Source organism: Tachypleus tridentatus, chromosome 7, assembly GCF_004210375.1.
Source record: "Tachypleus tridentatus isolate NWPU-2018 chromosome 7, ASM421037v1, whole genome shotgun sequence".
Lineage (NCBI taxonomy): Eukaryota > Metazoa > Arthropoda > Merostomata > Xiphosura > Limulidae > Tachypleus > Tachypleus tridentatus.
The window spans coordinates 12829087-12847931 of NC_134831.1; the positions used below are offsets into that span (position 1 = coordinate 12829087).

Below are 18845 nucleotides of genomic sequence, written 5' to 3' on the forward strand. Positions count from 1 at the left end.
AATGTTTTTTGGTTATATTGGTTTAAAGCAATCAAGACCCGTCCTTCACAGTTATGTTAAGAGTTTTATTGTGATCACACAGAAGAACCGAAACGTTTAGTTAGATTATCAATTATAATTCTAGTTATAGTATAATGAGAAACTGAAGTGTGTCCATTCAGGGTCAATATGTTGGACGGTTTCAACCAGTAAACCCAAAGGCTTTTCATTTCTCCTCAGAGCTTTCCTCCTCAGAGCTTTCTTCAGACTTTGATTCAGAGCTCGATTCCGTGGTTGTAGGAGGTGCTTGGCGTCGCATTCGATTTTGTTTTTCGTCCACTTCGAAAAGTTTTATTTCCATCCAATCATCTGAAAAAAAACAACAATAACAAAATGACTTAAAGTACTTTGTATTATTCTATTGGTGATGGGAATACCCCAAATGTCAGTTAAGATACCTGATACGTATGCACGAGTCATGGAGATGAAGGTAAATCATGTACCATTTTCCTGCAAATATTGGTATGATTCTCAGACTATGATCATTTGATAATAAAAGAATCCCGCATGTAAGAGTAAACAGTGCTCACAGATCTTGTAAAATGACTCCAGAACATTACCGGTGACAGCAGTGGGAGCGTTCTTTCTGAAACTAAATATTTATGCTGCTAGATTGTTGAACGATATGCAGTGGTGCGCGAAGTTTTTAAACTACATGAAATATGAACATGCTATGAAATTTACATTAAAATTATATCTACAAGAAATTATTTAAAAGTACATATACAGTTAAGGTCCTTAAGTTTACTTATGTTAATATTTAGTCTAACTTTGTCTTCAATACTAGCTTGGAACTTCTGTGGAGTTGTGTCCGTATATGGTTTTCAAAATCACTGCTATAATTTGGTTCCTTTTTCTTGAAACTATCTCCAGATGTTTCCTTTCGCACATCTGGTACTTTCTCTGTGAGACCAACAAATATCAGATTTGTTCTATGGGTATATGATCTGGGTTTATGGCGGTCACTCCATTCACTTAGGTTTCGTGAAATTTCCTTATTTGTCGTGTAAGCTCGATATTTCTTGGAACTGTGTTTGGAGTCATTATTGTCTTGCTTTAAATAAGAAATTCTGCCCAGTACGCTTTTTTCCAGAAGTATAGTATGATGGACAAGTATACTGTGTACTTATTCTGATTCGTATTTCCTTCAAGATGGGCAAAAACATTTGCAGATATGTACATTCAGATTATTCCATGTTCTTCTGTATATGTGATTGTTGGTAAAAGGCGTTGTTTCTTTGAACTTTTTAACTCTTTAGCAAAATTCACACACTTTTGTTGGAATCAATCATTTCAAACGCAGACTTGACTGTCCAAAGTATCTTGTATCACTTTTCTAAAGACCAAGATACATACATATGGCATTTATTGTCGTTTTTTCACTATATCATGTCTCTTTGTGCACTAAGGACTTTCTTTTAACCCTTTTTAAGATTCGACATATTGAACAACTTATAGACTTAAATTAATTTCATCTGTGTGCTGTTTTTCTCAAAACAGATTAAATTAATTAAATGTTCAGTGTATTAAAGTTATGGATAAAGGGAGAAAATTAGCTTTTTTCGAACATCTTATAAATAGCAACGGTTTTATTTTAAAGTTACAAAAAAATCAGAACCAAAATGAGGAAAGGGATTATTTTAGCAAATTTACACATTACTGTAGAACCAAAGGACATGACGCTTGTAACAAAATATTTGCACTGAAACCAAGAAACTTCGTGTAATAGAGAAATTAAGATAGTGGTGGATTTTGATATCACGTATAACTCAGCAAATGAAGAACAACATTCGCATCAATAAAATGTAGACTATATCTTCAAACAAAAAGGACCATTCAACTGAAAAAGGCATTTAATGAAGTCGGGTACGTATTTTTAACACCATTAACAGCATGATAAACAAGAATTTCATAAGGTGTAGACTCACAAGCCAGGAGTTTATAAGCTTCCAGTCTCTCATTTGCTGTTTTCAAAAAAAGATCTACAAGAGGAAAACAACTGGAACCATTCTCTTTCAACACGTATAGGCCACAAGTTTATAGTTTCAACAAAAAGAGACCCTCATTTCAAAAAGATATTGACGTGAAACCAGTCACGTGTTTCGGTACCACTAACAACACTATAACCAAGAATTTAAATGTGGTGGCCACTGACAAGTCAAAGGTTCATAAACATCCAGTCTAACCTTAAAATCAGCAGTTGTTTCCTCCAGAAATATAGGCTTCCCCAAAAATAAAAAGTGAAACCACATCAATTCCTATTATCACATGCACGCGAAGAAGACTTCCATTGTAGTTTGAATGGAGTTTGATGTTTGTGGTCTCCTTAAGTTCGTGCTTATGAATCGCACATCCAAGACACTAACCATATATGGAAAGTTTCAAAACAGAAGTAGGAAATATTGGCTTTTGTTTAAGTGGTTATGTATATAAATACTGAATGTATTATATATTACATACAGTTTAAGCACGAGAAATACATATAGACACGTTTAGCTTTATACGTGTGTCATAAGGATAGTAAGTAAGTTAATTAATTAATTAAAGATGTAAGTATTACAGTAAGACAGTATTTTATCGTTTAACAGACAACATTGGTAGCACATAGCACAGCAAATTCGTTCAAATAGAAATGTTAAACTCTATGAGAAAACCACATTAAACACGAAAGTTCTATGTTGCATACTTATCGAAATGATTGTTTATTACGTAGGATAACTTACCTTCGTTTGAAGCTACGAGAACAGCACAAAGGACAATCAGTAACCCCAAAATCACCCAGGTCTTCATGATTTCTGATGGCTCAGCTTAGTCCTGATAGTTATAGATAAAAAATTATTCTTTATATAGTCGAAAACTTTAATCTAGACATCGTATGAAGTTTTGGAATGTTTTTTCATCAGGTACCCCGTGTTTTGTCAGCTTGACATTTCATCGTGGTTTGAGCCAATAGAATTCATCAAGGAGATGTTGACTTTTATGCTACGTGTAAGAGTTAATGTATTTATTCAACTGTGTTCACTTGTAATTGTCAAGGTTAGATATTGCTATTACTATGTATTATTTTTTATATTAAATATTTACCAGTTGGATAAACCGAAACGTAACCAAGCGTAGTTAAAATATATAAAATGTTGGGTTCGCTGATTCTTAAAGAAAGCATCTGTTTTGTTTTTTGTGTTGTCGTTTTTTTCTATTGTGTAATGGAATGTGAGAAAGAAGAACACAGTCAACACAGTTTAAACGTTCCTAACGTAGGTCGCATATTCGACTTTGTATGTGTTTGTATCAAGCTTCAGTTAAATTAATGCTGGTCTTTATCACGTTTCAGTAATTGAATAAGATTTTATAAATTAAGTAGGGTTTTAATATTATATATGTTGGTGAAGAAGTTAATGAATCACTAGATGTCAGCACTCACAAATAAAAAACCACAAGTTATATTCTTTAGCTCAATTCAATAATAAATAAATGTAAATTCACTTCCACCTCTATCCAATATTCAAAGTTAAATTAATTACAGTCTTTATTTGTATTACGTTATGATGTGTAGACATCTGTCATGCATTCTTTTTCTTTCTTATTATCGTGTTGTTGTTTTTTTTAAGAGAAATTATTGCATAAACACACATTCCGGAAAACCGTTATGTTGGCTTTTTCTAACATCTGTTCCTTTGTTACTCTCTATAGATGATACCTGTTTCACCCGCGAAGTTGTTGCTGTACTGTTGCACGTTGTGCGAGAAAGTCAACGATTGTAGTATCTTTCGTCAGCAGATGATACTTAGATGTTAGGATTCCCCCTATGCTGGATGAGAACGTTCCGTCACATGGATAGCGTTAGTCGTTATGGGTAGATCCGAAATTTCCTGATAAGTAAATACAGTTCAAATAATACACTGTTACCAGTTTTCTTAATTGAATCGATATACGGGAAGACATCTAGCGAAAAGGAAGCTAATTAATCGATTCACTACTCTAGTGTTATATCAGAGCCATATTAAAAGTGAGAAAGAAAGAGTAGCTGCACCAGGTCTCCGAACACTTAAGGCCTCCAAACAAAAATAAATGTTGACATTTTTAAGCATCGTGTGCACTTGTATTTATTAAAAGGGTGGTATGTGCTATTTAATATCTTAGGTCCAACCTGACTTAAATTCACCCCTGATCCTATGGAAGTACGCACATTGTTTTGTATCTTTCATATAATGAAGTCTGTTCACTTTGCTTTAAACATGGTGTCAAGTTTGTCATAGCTTAACAATCGGTCAGTTTGATTAAACTTAAATTACTTCGTGATTAAATCTGTCTGATTCTCCGGTTATAAAGTGAACATATCTTAAACTCTTCGAGAAAGTTTATTAACCTGGGGCTCCGTCTGGCCAGGTGGTTAAGGCACTCGACTCGTAATCCGAGGGTCGCGGGTTCAAATCCCCCTCACACCAAACATGTTCGCCCTTTCAGCAGTGAGGGCGTTATAATGTGAGAATCAATCCCACTATTCGTTAGTAAAAGAGTAATCCAATAGCTCTTAGGCTACCCTGGTGGTATTGACTGCCACATTATAATACCCCCCACCGCAGAAAAAGCGAGCATGTTTAGTGTGATAAGGATTCAAACCCGCAACACTCAGATTACGAGGCAAGCGCCCTAATCACCTGGCCATACTAAGTTTGTAATGTTTAAAACAATATCTTGCGACGGTTTTTGGAATTGATCTGTGACATTGTAACCAATTATAAAACTGGTATAAATTATGTTTAAAAATACAGAACATGATCACAAAAGCTTGATATAATAGGAACATGCCGACAACGTAAAACTGGCCTAAGTTGTGACATCCATTAAGTGTCTGTTATTGGTTCAAACATTTAGTTAATGCATATATTGTTTAGGGACCTGATCACATGGTTGTGAACACTTAACAGATGGAGAAAAATAGCAATTTGGTAATATTAGGTTGAGGAATAATTCGTGAGTGTTTTTAAATAATTTCATTCAAGCATTACATGCAAGACTATACAATACTTCAATGCATGAACACATTACACCTAAAACATTTATTATGATACTTTATTTCATGTAATACCTAGGTATATAGTATGCATTGTTTTAAACGAAATTGCAAGAAATTAAATGCGAAAAGCAGATGGTGTCGAAAATGCTCGATTTTGTCCACTTGACAGTCCATTTAATGAGCTGAAAATGAGAGCAAAAATTAAAGACATATGAAAATCAAACACACCATCTATTAGAGCAAAAAATTATCTACCAAATGACATGAAATATTTTGCGAAAGCGTTTCATTTATGAATATATTTGTTTAACTTGAAAAAACGCTCACGAATTATTCCTCAACCCAATATAATTACATATCTTGACTGAGACATAGCTGCTATGTCTAATGAATGCAACATCCATAATTTAATGTCACTACGACAAGCTTTAACGCCTCGAAGCCTCCCATGTTATGTCTGCGAACTTATAACATTAGAAACCAGGTCTCGATACCCGTGGCAGGCAGAGCACAGATAGTCCATTATGTAATTTGTGTTGAATAACAAACAACATCGCTGTACCTCCTTAAAACATTTTAACATACATTCGGGAAGCTATTTACCACCGATATTGTAAGACTACAATGGTTATTTTTGCTCTGTAAAATAGTAGTAAATGGGTCTAAGCCTGATTTTCTAGAACTTTTCTCGACGACTCCCATGATTACGTTGCTTATGTACGACCACAGGTAATTGAGTGTAGTTACTACTGACACCAATATCTACCACTTATACTTCCTACTAACATTTAGAAGGAATCTATTTTGTTTTACTAATGTACATGATCTGAGAGGGGGTACTTCTTTTGCATGAAACATGTGAGTTATTTTAACAACAGAGTGATGGAAGGTGCCTGGTATTTTCATACTAGAACCCCTAATGATTGTGAGTTAAATGGCCAGGGATCCAGATTTCAGACACAGCTGTTTCTAATCTAGTAGTTTGTTTTTGAATTTCGCACCAAGCTACAAGAGGGCTATCTGCGCTAGCCATCCTTAATTTAGCAGTGAAAGACTAGAGAGAAGGCAACTAGTCATCACCACCCCCACATGCCAACTCTTGGGCTCTTCTCTCACCAACAAATAATAAGATTGACCATAACATTATGTCGCCCCCACGCCTGAGGGGGAGAGTATGTTTGGTAGGGTGGACATTCGAATCCATGACCCTCAGATTTCGAGTCAAGTGCCCTAACCTCTTGGCCATGTTAGGCTAAAGTTAGCAGTGCTGATCACGGATAATAAAGCAAGCAGTCAAGAACACATGCGGTCTGGGCTGCTTTTAAATGAACGGCGGATCGACTGTCACTCTTACAGAATACATACAACTATATTCATTAGCGTAGTCTTTAGTATATTATAGCGTTAAACATTGTGTTTTTAAGTTCCACAAACCAAACCCTTTTTAACAGACTTTTGGCTTTAAATTTAAAGACACAAGTACTTCACAAGTTAAATGAGTCAATTTGTATCTTCCACGAAGCAGGGTGTACAATTACTATCTGAAGAGGGCATCAGAAATTTAATAACAAAATACACGATTCAATTCAATGATTATCTAACAACAAAGGATCTCTTGGGAATATAAAATGAGTTACTTTGGACGTTGGCGCTTCATTTTGTTTCTGATATTTATATATATTCTGGACTTTCAAATGATTTATTTTCATCTTATTACGTAATAGCATTTACATTAGCGTATCATGTAGCCAAATATAGGTTATCCAATCAAATGTAAAAGCTGCTAGATTTTTAGCATTTTTAATTGATTTCAACTTAAACTACCCTGTTTTACCGTTTTTATCATTGCCCAGTTAGCCTTAGTTTAACCGTATTTGATCTCATGAGGCTGTTGTTTTTGTGGAGTAGCAGAGGTTTTTTTTTAATTTCGCGCCAAGCTACTCGAGGGCTATCTGCGCTAGCCGTCCCTAATTTAACAGTGTAAGATTAGAGGAAAGGCAGGTAGTCATCAACATCCACCGCCAACTCTTGGGCTATACTTTTACTAACGAATAGTGGGATTGATCGTTACATTACATCCCCATGGCTGAGAGGGCAAACATGTTAGGTGTGACGGGGATTCGAACCCGTGACCCTCCGATTACGAGTCGAGGACCTTAACCACCTGGCCATGCCGGCCGTGTAATAGTAGAACAGTTGATAACTAGTTCAGCTTGATTTTGATTGGACCAACAACCAAAAGATAACGCCTCTTTTCAGATTGGGGTATCATTTTCAAAGGCTTTAGTTGCACACTTTAAAATGTCGAAACTGACCAATCAGTAGCTAGATGTCATGTTTTACTTCCCCGCCGACTGCATATATTTTTGTTTTGGTTTTATTTGAAAGCTTAATCTCTTTGGTTTTATCTCTAAGTGCGAGTTGTTGTTTTTCATGGTTTTATGGGTGACGTATTACTAGGTATTTTTTAACAGAGTGTATGCCTTTCTAACAAAGTCAGAGTGGTATGTATAAACAGCTACTAAAATGACCAGAAAAAAAGCATGATCTAGCTCGTCTGTTTAAAACAGAACTGGCACATGCGTTTTATAACGTTTATTATCTTAATATTGACACTACTGTCAGCTTTCCATTATTTATTGTTAATGTATGGCCGGATGTTTGGTGTATGACATTTAAAATTATGATATTTTTAAATAGTTAATTTGGGACTAACCAAAATGTCTGAAGCCTTCCGAACAATGTGAACCATAACTGGGATACTGCGAAAACATTGTTATCAGCGAGAAAACTCAACTCATGATTCATTTTACTTTTCTAGTTGCTCCTCGATGGATAAGTGGTACGTTTACGCACATTACAGTGCTAAAATATAAGGTTTAATTCCCTGCAATGGGCAGAAAGCATAAAGTCCGTTGCGTAGCTTTGGACTAATAACAACTACCAATTCTTCTAGCATGCTGCTGTATATTTTTAAGCGTTTATAGCCTGTCTTTGGGAAGTTCCCAGTGGTATCACCTGTTTTCCAAGGTTTACCCAAGATCTCAATGTTACATAGCATTTACATCCAAATTTAAAGAAAATGGAAGCAAAAATAAAATATCTTTTCTAATAGAGTTTTGCTTTCTCTTAGAATTGAATATATTAGGTTGTCCAGAAATAAATGTCAGAATTCTCACAATGACATTTAGGAGCAGAATATTGAGTAACTTATCGTTGGTTGGTTTAATCCAATATTTGTCGCTTACAAGGTATCTTAATTGTCTGCTGTTTCAACTCTACTCAGAGTAAGTTTCGCAACCCCCAGGCAGGATGGACAGGAAAGACTTTCGTCTGATTTTCCTCTACGACCTCAAACTTGGACGAAAAGCTACCGAAACTACACGAAACATCAACCAGGCATTCAGCCATGGATATGTCACTGAACGTACAGTTTAACGTTGGTTCCAAAGGTTTCGACATGGAGATGAAAGTCTTAAAGACCACGAAGGTTATGGAAGGTGTGTTTGTTTGTTTTGAATTTCGCGCAAAGCTACTCGAGGGCTATCTGCGCTAGCCGTCCCTAATTTAGCAGTGTAAGACTAGAGGGAAGGCAGCTAGTCATCACCACCCACCGCCAACTCTTGAGGTTCTCTTTTACCAGCGAATAGTGGTATTGACCATAACATTATAATGCCCCCACGGCTGAAAGGGCAAACGTGTTTGGTGCGACCGGGATTCGAACCCGCGACCCTCGGATTATGAGTTGAACGCCTCAACACATTTGGCCAAGGTTATGGAAAGAAGCTATCCTTAGATGAAAACACATTAAGAGAAGCAGTTGAGACAGACCCTCGCACAACATTACGTGAGTTTGTAGAAAAGCTAGGCACAAGCAAAACAAGAATTGCCAACCACTTGAGTGCGATTTGAAAGATGAAAAAGTTGGATAAGTGGGTTCCGCATGAGCTGACTGAAGATCAACAAAATCGGCGTTATGAGACCTGTCAAGTATGACGCTTCAAAAATTGAACGAACTGGGAATCGAAGTTCTGCCTCAAGCACCTTATTCCACAGACCTTTCCCCTACAGATTTTCATTTTTTCAAGCACTTTGACAACTTTTGGAACAATAAACTCTTTCAAACCAAGGCAGCTGCAGAATAAGCTTTCAGGGAGCTCATTGACCATAGAATCTCCGATTTCTACAGGAGAAGCATAAACAGCAAGACATTGGCAAAAGTGTGTTGAAGCAAACGGTACTTACTTTGATTAAAGCATGTTTTACAACACTGGTTTATACTCTTCCAAACTTTGCAGTTCAAAAACGACATTTATTTCTGGATAACTAAATACATTAAAAAGATGGAAAACGAACATACATTTTGGAGTTCTACGTGTCCTTGTTACCATTTGCGTGAGATGAGACTTTTTTTTATAAAAACGCACGCGCGTTAAGCAAACATTCAGAATCAAATATTTTACGTTTGCTATCGAGGGTATGATTAGTATGTTTTACTAAGCATGACATGATATCAAAATGGGAAATAGAGATTCCGAAACATGATTCAGGTGTATTAGCTAAGAGATTATAAATGTTAACTTAGCACATCTGCACGTTGAAAGATAACCAATTGGATGAATATGTATTGGTATATGCGTAACAGCAACCAAAGCAGTTATACCAGTTTTTTTAAAAGTAGTATGATAAAAACATAGGGGAGTGGACAAAAAAAAAAGTAGCCCCTTGATAATGCTATTAATTTGCGCTTTTATTATATAACACAAAAATATGTAAAACTATATGTTTTTAGAACACACTAGACTAGATTTGTTCACATACAATCTAAAATCCTAATTTCAACACTGGTTTTTCGTACAACCTGAACTTTTCATGTAGTTCCTTAGAACTGCTTATTCAAGTTAACATAAAAATGCTTTGGTTTTGAGTTAATTCTTTTATTGTAAGGTTCTTGTTTTTTACTCTGAGTATGTCATTATGCTTTGATATGGAGTTAATTCTTCTGTTGTAAGATTCTTGTTTTTTACTCTGAGTATGTCATTATGCTTTGGTTTGAAGTTAATTTTTCTTTTGTATTTGATGCTCTAAAAATTGTTAAAACTCAACACACAACAGAATGTTAATGAGATGCTTTATTTGATTTCTTCTTCAAAGCAATAAACATATACACACTCTTATCTCTTTGATCTAGTATAAGTTTCAGGTTCGTCAAAAATGAGCTTTGTTTAAAACTTAAAAAAAAGTTCTTCTATATTTGCTTATAATTTGAATTATTTGCAAAAACGTAGTAATGGAAGGAGCATGATTGTGTGTTATAAATGTTAGAAGGATTCCCAGTTCCACCTTCATATTTTGTTGTATATTTATGTTGTGTCATTAATTTCAACAGTTTCTTTCAGAATGAAAGAAAAGTTGTTCTGTCACCATGACTTGCAAAGATGAGTAGCCAGTTATGTGAGGATAATTTTCAATCTCTCTTGATATGACATCTTCTTAAAGTACTCATCCATCTTGCAAATTTTATCTTACATAGAATGCTACTTTGTGGCATTATGTAATTAATAAGAGAGTACAATCACAGGCCAGACTTCCAGAACAAGGAGAAATCACTCCTCCCTCCGATCGTTGACAGGGAAACAGTTCTTGAAAAGGAGGGATATTCATACTTCTCTATGACATTCAGTCACTACATGAAAACACCATTTAATCAAGGAAATGTTGTCTATTTAATTACTTCCAATACACAAGTGTGTGTCTTCACACATACATAGTATTTGGATATTTAAATAATGGTGACTGGATTCTTTAATTTTAAAACATTCTTCAGAATGTAAGAAAATCATTCTAGTATTTTCTTGCAATTTGAATCAATAACATAATCTCTCTTTATTAAAATGATATAAAATCAATGTATAACTTCATTATTTTTCATTCCCTTTTTTATTACATCAACTTAGATTTTGAACGTTGGTTATGACTTATAGTCTTTATGGAATTTTCATCCTGATGAACACATGCAATGCTCTTTCCCAACGTCTTTAAATTTAGCAGTGCAAAAATTCCTTGGTTATCTTTGCCCATACTCCAACTAGAATCATTCTAATTCAGAATTTTGTGGAATCCTTTTGGATTTTTTTTCTCCAATTTTTTACTGGCCTTTCTTTTTATCTGACTTTGATTTAGGTTTTTTTCCAAATGTTTAATGTCTAACTAATTTGCTAGAAACATTACAAGTGAATGATAAGTAGTTTGATTTGATTGCTTAAAATGCAATCTGTAAATTAATGAATAAAAGCAATTAAAAATAAAACTGGTTTATGTTAAATACCTTATGAAATCAATGACTACTTCTGATAGCAAAAATTTAGTTAAAAATATAGCAGTCCTTGTACTGAAAAATATGTGACACCTTTCCCAATCACCACAATTTGTCCATAACTCACTGATAATATTCAATCCAATTATATTTATCAGTACAATACACAGTTAATTTTTTCTTTGTTTCCACACAAACTTTCAAATAACAATTAATATTTGATATATAACTGATAATGACACACTTCTGATGCTCACTGGTTTATGCCTACATTATGCCTGACAAGTTGAGAAAATACTGATATGTGTTTATTGTCTTGATGATTTGGTTGTTTTATGTCTAGAGTCAGGAAACCAACTCTGTGATCATACTGAACTAGCTGAAAAATAAAGGTGATTCAGTTTCTACTGTGAGGGAAAATAAAAAACAAAATTAGAACTTATAATATGAAGTCTAGATCCTCTTTTCCTGGTCTTATATCTGCGACTGTTTTATTTGTTTAACTTATCAAATTCATTGTCAATGTTCTATCTGTTTAATTTTTAATAATTCACTATCACTATTCTATCTGTTTAAGTTATAATAATTGTCAATGCTATTCATAACACTGAGTATGCATGTTTTGAAAGTTAAAAAACATAAATCTTACTAGTACACTTTTTGTTGTATTATAGCATCAACAGTGCTAAACTTATTTTATCACATATCAGACCATGTTTCACAATGACAGAGATTTTTAGGTGGAAAGAAATACAAATAACAGTAAATGAATCTCCATAATTTTAAAGGCTGAAAAACAATGCACCATAGGCAATACTTAATTATAACAGAACACTGACGAACACATTTATGAATGATTTTCACAGTATAATAATTTGATACATAGGACGGAATCCAACAAGGAACTTGATTCTTTTACAACACAGTAATTATAAGTAATTTAAGCTCGCAAGTTTGATCGGGATTTTTCTAGTATATCTTTTCGAATCTTAGGATAGTTGGGAAACTTAGCCAGAACCTGCAAAAAGGAAGCACACAGCTGGTTAAAGTTATAATCAACAGATACTATCTTTAGATGTAAACATTTTAACCAATAATGTGAGATTGTCTACATAGCATTTTTTAATTACTCGTAAAAACAAATAAAATTGCACTACAAGACATATATTTTCTATACAACAACAAAAAAGGCTCACTGTATATTATCTACAAAACAAAAAAAGGCTCTGCTGTGAAAACCAGTTACTCCTTGATAAAGTTTTAGGCTTCTCAGAACTTTTAACTGTCATGTGGATTTTAAAACTAGTAAGGCACAAACATGGCTTAGTGTTTAATGTGTACAACTGGAGATATGACGGTCTTGGGTTTCAGATATAGTACTACCAATCATGCCTTATACTTTAAGCTGTGATTATCTTATCATAGTAACAGCCAATGCTATTCATTTACTAGTGAGTGTTGCCAACCTATGCCTTAGCCGCAGGGGTCGCCATCATGGTCATTTGGCTTTTTGTGCATATAAAATGTTAATAAGATGAACAAACAAACATAGAGTATAGAAAAAAACTCACTTGTGTTTATAAATTGCAAGTACAAATAGGACAAAGCAACACATTTAATAAAGATGAAGCATTTGGACAAAAATGAATAAATTAGGAGTGCTAAACTGGATTTTTTTAACTAGTTCATTATTACAGGTTATATCACTACAATTAGTAATAAATCACAACCTAAGAACTTGACAGTGAATTTAATTTGTTTTTTATTGTTAAATAACAAACTATAACTAATTTACCATAAAGAGCAGGTTTAATAGAATGAATTACTATTCTTCTTACATTATGTCAATGTTGTCATCAGTTTTACAAACAACACAAGAGATTGTGTTTATCACATAACATGAGTCCAATTTACAGAACTAAACATTCAAAATGTTCTAGCTACCTAAAAGAAAACCAGCTATTAAATAAAATCTCTTAAGCAACTGTAACACATTTATGATAAGAACCACTCTATAAATTTACCAAATATGATGTAATTTAGTGTAGGTGTATAAATTTGTATAACAAAATATAAAAGATTTTTCAACTGGAAGACTAACTAAAACATATAAACAAGATAAGTTTGGCAATGCTTTTGGTTTGACTATGTATTGGGGTCATTATAATTAAACAGAAATTGATGTGAAAAACAAATTCTGCCTTCATTCTTAACACATTTCCCTGTAGCACATTAGAATAATGTAAATACTGTGGTACCTTTAAAGAATTTTTTTCATGTTAATTTGTACATTTCAATGAACCAAAATGCTTGTAACCAAATGTCAAGATTTATTCTTGTAAAAAAACAACACTAAAAGCGTGTACTGTTTAGAGACTTTAAATGGGATTAAATATCCTTATGTGTAAAGTTACATGTCACCATAAGGATTAACAGGTACACCCACCTATATATTAGTACTAACACGTGCATAGTTTATGTTATACTGATTTTTAATTTCAGTTGACTTGTAATGAAAAAAAAAAATAACTCACATAAAAGTTTTGCACTTTTTTTTTTTTTTGGTAAATTGGTAAAAATGCCTTAAAATTTGTTAAACTGTGAAGCCCAAATCTAATTAAGAAACAAAGCTACATCAACTGGTCATTCACCTTGCCTTTTTAATATTAGTAATATCACATTAAATATAGATTAGTTGTATACTAGTAAAACAAAATGTCTTTTGTGTAATCTCACAGTTAGTATACGAATACATTTACTTACAGCATGGCTAACATCAATTGCATCCACATAACGTTTTGCCTTCATGTAGTTAAATGCAAGCTTGTAGCCTTAAAAAAGGAATTTTACTGTATTTAATATATATGTAGATTTATTTAACAAGCAAATGTAATGAAGTCTTACTTTTCATAAAGGAAAATTCCAACTCAAACATATTTTTCAACTAACTAAATTTTACATTTAGTAAAATACTGCTAAGTCATTATAAATAGGTTCCCACCAAATAATTTGTTAGAAAGTGGAAATACCAAGTATTAGGTTCTTGTGCTGATTTTAGTGCATAATATAATTTTTAAATGTTACTTAGGTTTTCATGAGAATAACTCTGTATAATTTAGTTTCTATAGCAGACTACTTTTGTAACAACTTACCAATGACAGGGTTTGCTTTATTACTCTGTTTCCAAGCCACTTCATAATGTTGAGAAGCATCTTTGTAGCTCTGTTCCTTTTTCCATGATGAAACCCATGTATTCATAAGCCTTGGTGCATGACTTTTGAACATTGATAGAAGGATTGAAAATTGTTCAGCAATGAAGTTCACATGTCATAGGTCAATGATTGAATAAGAAATATTTTTATCAATTTGTTTTATATTTTTTTAGACCAGTAAAGGTGTAAGTTTGATTTTCAGTAGTGAATTTGTTGATGATCAGTACAGTAGTTTGCCAGTTATAAGTAGACACACACATATTTATACATGTTGAAACAGCTGGTATGGGTTGAGAAAATGTTTTATGTAGAGGAGTGAACAACGTTTCGACCTTCTTTGGTTCACTCCTCTACATAAAACATTTTCTCAATCCATACCAGCCATTTTAACATAAATATTTTTCTCTGCAAGTGGGTTTTCTCGTCATCACACACATATTTACATTTGCCAAATAACAGTTTTGATATAAAATAATTTTGTTAAAACTATTTGTTAATGTTAACATAATGTGTTTCATTAAATAAAAAGCAAATATTTTTTACCTTGTTGTGTTGTAATACCTGTCGTAATAGATCTACACCCATGTTGTATTTACCAGACTAAAAAGACAAAAATAAAAATATCCATGACTAAGTAATTAAACTGCTTTCTTCATTACATATCTAAATTAAACCATCATTTTGTCATTAGACAGAAACATTTTAAAAGGAAACTTATACTTTAGTTTGATGGTTTATTTATATCAGGAGTAAGTAAACACTTATCTTGCTCAATGTTCCAATTACATTGGGCAGTACAGAACTAATTTGATACAAGTGTCATTCAAAATGTACTGTATTTTATAATTCAGTGTTACTACATGTTAAATGAACATGTATATAAACACAGCAACGTCTTACAGAAAAGTATCAAAAAGAAAACTCTAAGTCTGAGGAAAGGTGTCTGAAAGACATAAATACCTGAATGTAGATATCAGACAACAGTAACCAGCATCTCTCCAGATATTCAGCATCCTTAAGTAAAAGTTTATAAAAAAAACTTATTACCACTTAACTGATCAGATGTACCAAACATTTTAAAATATGCTTTCATGAAACCTTTAAGGTGTAAAAAATATATACTGTAACTGTATATTTACATCTCACTTGAAATTATTCTAAGAACTACATTTCATTTTAGACATTTCAGCACTTTATTATCTCAATTTTTTCATTTAAGGTATCTAAAATATTAGAATGATACTTTTACATCAGGCAAAATCAAACCAGTAAAACTAGAAAATTAAGCTTTTGTTTCAAAATGTCTAAACTTTTGATTTTACCCCAAAATTCCATGAATTTTTTGCAACTCTCTTCAGCTGGTTCCGAGCTTTAGGTGTTTGCTTTAAAATCATGTAAGCAGTAGCCATACCCAAAATTGCTCCCACTTGGTCTCTCTACAGGAAAAAAATTGACAAAACCTATATGAGGTATCGGTTCACATGATATGTAACCAGTGTCATAAAGAAATCACAGAAACAACATTGTAAGCAACTCACATGTCTTTCATCTGCTGCAATATCCATGAAATCATTCAAAGCCAGCTCTGCATCAGATTTCTGTTTTTTTGATAAAAGCACAAAATTTTTCATGATTCTAAAGTCTAGATCACTCCCTACTTTTGGCCGTATTTCCTTTAAAAGAAAAAGAAAAAAATACAAAATAAAAACTAATCAACCTTAACAAAGAATGATTCATATCCTAATTGAATTTTCATAATGCTAAAATTTCTTTGAACCTAAATTGGATATTGTAAGATAAAGAACTAACTGAAACACGAGGATAATAAATACTTTATTAAACACACAAAAAACATAAGCTTACATTCAAAAGTTTTTCTGCTGTTTTCGATGCTGCTTCCTGAGAGTCCAGTCTTTCACTATAATCAAGTTAAAATTATATGTTAAACTACTTTTTCTCACAACATTTAATTTCTTTATATTTCTCAGTAAATATTTTACTTTCCACTTATTTAATGACAGGTTTAGTTGACATGTGATAATTAGAAATACATCTAACTTTCAGCTGAGTAAAATCTATAAATTGGAGATTTTATATCGTATGTATTTCATAATAGATTGCCTTAAAATCTGGTAGGTGAAGTAAGGGTCCAGTACAGCACATTCTCTGAAAATATGTGATAGTATGGATAACCAAAGTTCAGAAAATGGAAAATTTCTAAACTATCACTTCCATTCGTGTCCTGCAGGTTATTTAGGCTGCACATTACTGTGTTGTGTGTCATGGTAATCATTTTACTTACATTCTAATATTTCAGTTTTGTAATTTATCAGTAGTTACAGCTATTAAAGGGTCTCAGCTGCAACTGAAAAAAAGACTTGGATATGGTTAAATAGAAAATGTGGGATGTAATGGTAGAAATTATTGTTACAATAATATTAATTTCAATAATAAAGTAAAAGTGAACTTTCAACATGAATATTAGTACTGTTACAACAAAAAACAACAGAAGTATTACCACTGCATTAAAACATAATAATAATAACAAAATATACAGAGACTGATTAATAATTTCATTGACAGGTAAGTAATTCAGAAATAAGAGGAATGGGAAAATAATCTCTAGAGGTATGGAAGGAGTGGCTGTGAGTCTATCCTGTGAAGCTCTCACTGAGGATGAGGTCACGTCTTGTGAAAACTTTATTAATATACATTATATATCAAAAAAGTCAAGGGTAAGGGAGTAGAAAATAACAAATGAAACATTTTAAACCAAAAGTCACCTAAATCACTCTTCAAACACAACAGTCATACACATAAATTCACACTTTCCATGCATACAGTGATGCCAGAAAAAAATTAAAACAGACTGCACCAAAGATTGTTATATAAATATAGGTGTGAGGTTTTCACGCATTAAAGCAGGACATTGTTCTTTTGAAGGGACAAAAGGGTTAAAATAAAAGTCACCCTACATAAGACAGCACACACACTGCTCCCACATTTTCTAATTAATGCTATAGTAATCAGTTAAAGAACAGTTTAACTTTATCCTACTATAAGGAGAATATCCCAGAATACTGATGCTATTGCCACATTGTAAAATAAATGTTTCCCAGATGAATACCTTCCTTCATATGAGATAAAGAATGTGTGTTAGCAGCTACATACTGTAAGCACCTTTACACATAGACAACAGGCTGACAGACCAAAACCTAATACTGATGATGAAGTCACCATGTTAGGTTCTGTCACCTTTTACATCTTCTCAAATGTAGATACTGACTGTTTACCACCATACTGTAATACTCTTAGGATGTTTGGCTCATCTGCATTTACATTTAAAACATTGTTTTTGTGGAGTGATTTTGCAAATTTTTCGTTTAAAATGAAAGTTTCTTTATTGTCTGCAAATTTTCAATTGCCTTCTTTGGTGCAGGATGTGTACTGATAAAAGTTTTGAAGAACATGACTGTGAGCCTGACATTGAATGGCCTTAATGATATTGTCACAGGCAATGTTCCCTCGAATTTGTTTATTTAATGTGTGTAATGAATTGTTTTCATGTGCACCACTATCAAGACAATGTGCAGATTTTGCTACCAGTTAGTTTTATGGGGTGGGGGTTATTCTTAGATCATCAACTCTATAGGATCATTAGGCCACTTTGCAATGATAGTTATATATTTGGGCTTATCAAATGCCATGGTCATTAAGGCCATCAACGTTTTCACACTCATTGCCATTACTGAGTATTTGCATGGCTGGAATAATGAAGTGTGCAGTACTTGATTGGTTGTTATTTGGTCATGCAGCCTAAAAGGAACACTGGCCACAGGGTAAACCCACAACCGCTCATTTTGTAACACTATGAATTATTTTCTTAAACCTTTTCATTTCTAGATTATTTGGTTGTGACTATACTTCTGAACCACATGTTTATAAACAGAATCTCACACCCATCAAGACAAAGTAAGTGTATATACCTAAACTACTTTTAGTTCACTGTTACTTTGCCATTGCAACTAATATCGTTTTCACATGCAACATTTTTTAACAAACTAATCTCTCACATCTTCTTTCAATATATCATCAAGCCTTGTCAGCAGATAAAACCCTTGATAAAGATACAAAACCAAAGAATGTTGAAGTAAATAAAAGTTTTATTTATTTACCTGGAGGTAAGGGAATTTTTTTCACAAAATGTCTATGATACACTAGTCTGTGTTATGTGTACTGAAAAAAGATTTGATTACCATTA

At 33.1% G+C, this 18845-nt stretch overlaps 1 protein-coding gene and 1 long non-coding RNA gene across 2 annotated transcripts in view; both read right to left on the reverse strand.

The window, feature by feature from the left end:
• Positions 1–44: 44 nt before the first annotated feature.
• LOC143255135 (uncharacterized) lies at positions 45–2922 on the reverse strand. The gene is made up of 2 exons (XR_013030447.1): positions 2763–2922; positions 45–348 (listed from the first exon to the last, which is right to left on the reverse strand). It is a non-coding gene; the product is annotated as an uncharacterized LOC143255135 (long non-coding RNA).
• A 7251-nt stretch (positions 2923–10173) lies between these two features.
• The window catches only part of LOC143255136 (tetratricopeptide repeat protein 21B-like), a 49491-nt gene continuing 40819 nt past the window's right edge, over positions 10174–18845 (reverse strand). The window contains 9 exon segments of the mRNA XM_076510336.1: positions 10174–12390; positions 14136–14203; positions 14525–14603; positions 14605–14646; positions 15128–15184; positions 15545–15598; positions 15907–16020; positions 16123–16257; positions 16448–16502. Coding sequence (XP_076366451.1) covers positions 12313–12390; positions 14136–14203; positions 14525–14603; positions 14605–14646; positions 15128–15184; positions 15545–15598; positions 15907–16020; positions 16123–16257; positions 16448–16502 — 682 coding nt within the window. The 3' untranslated portion in view covers positions 10174–12312.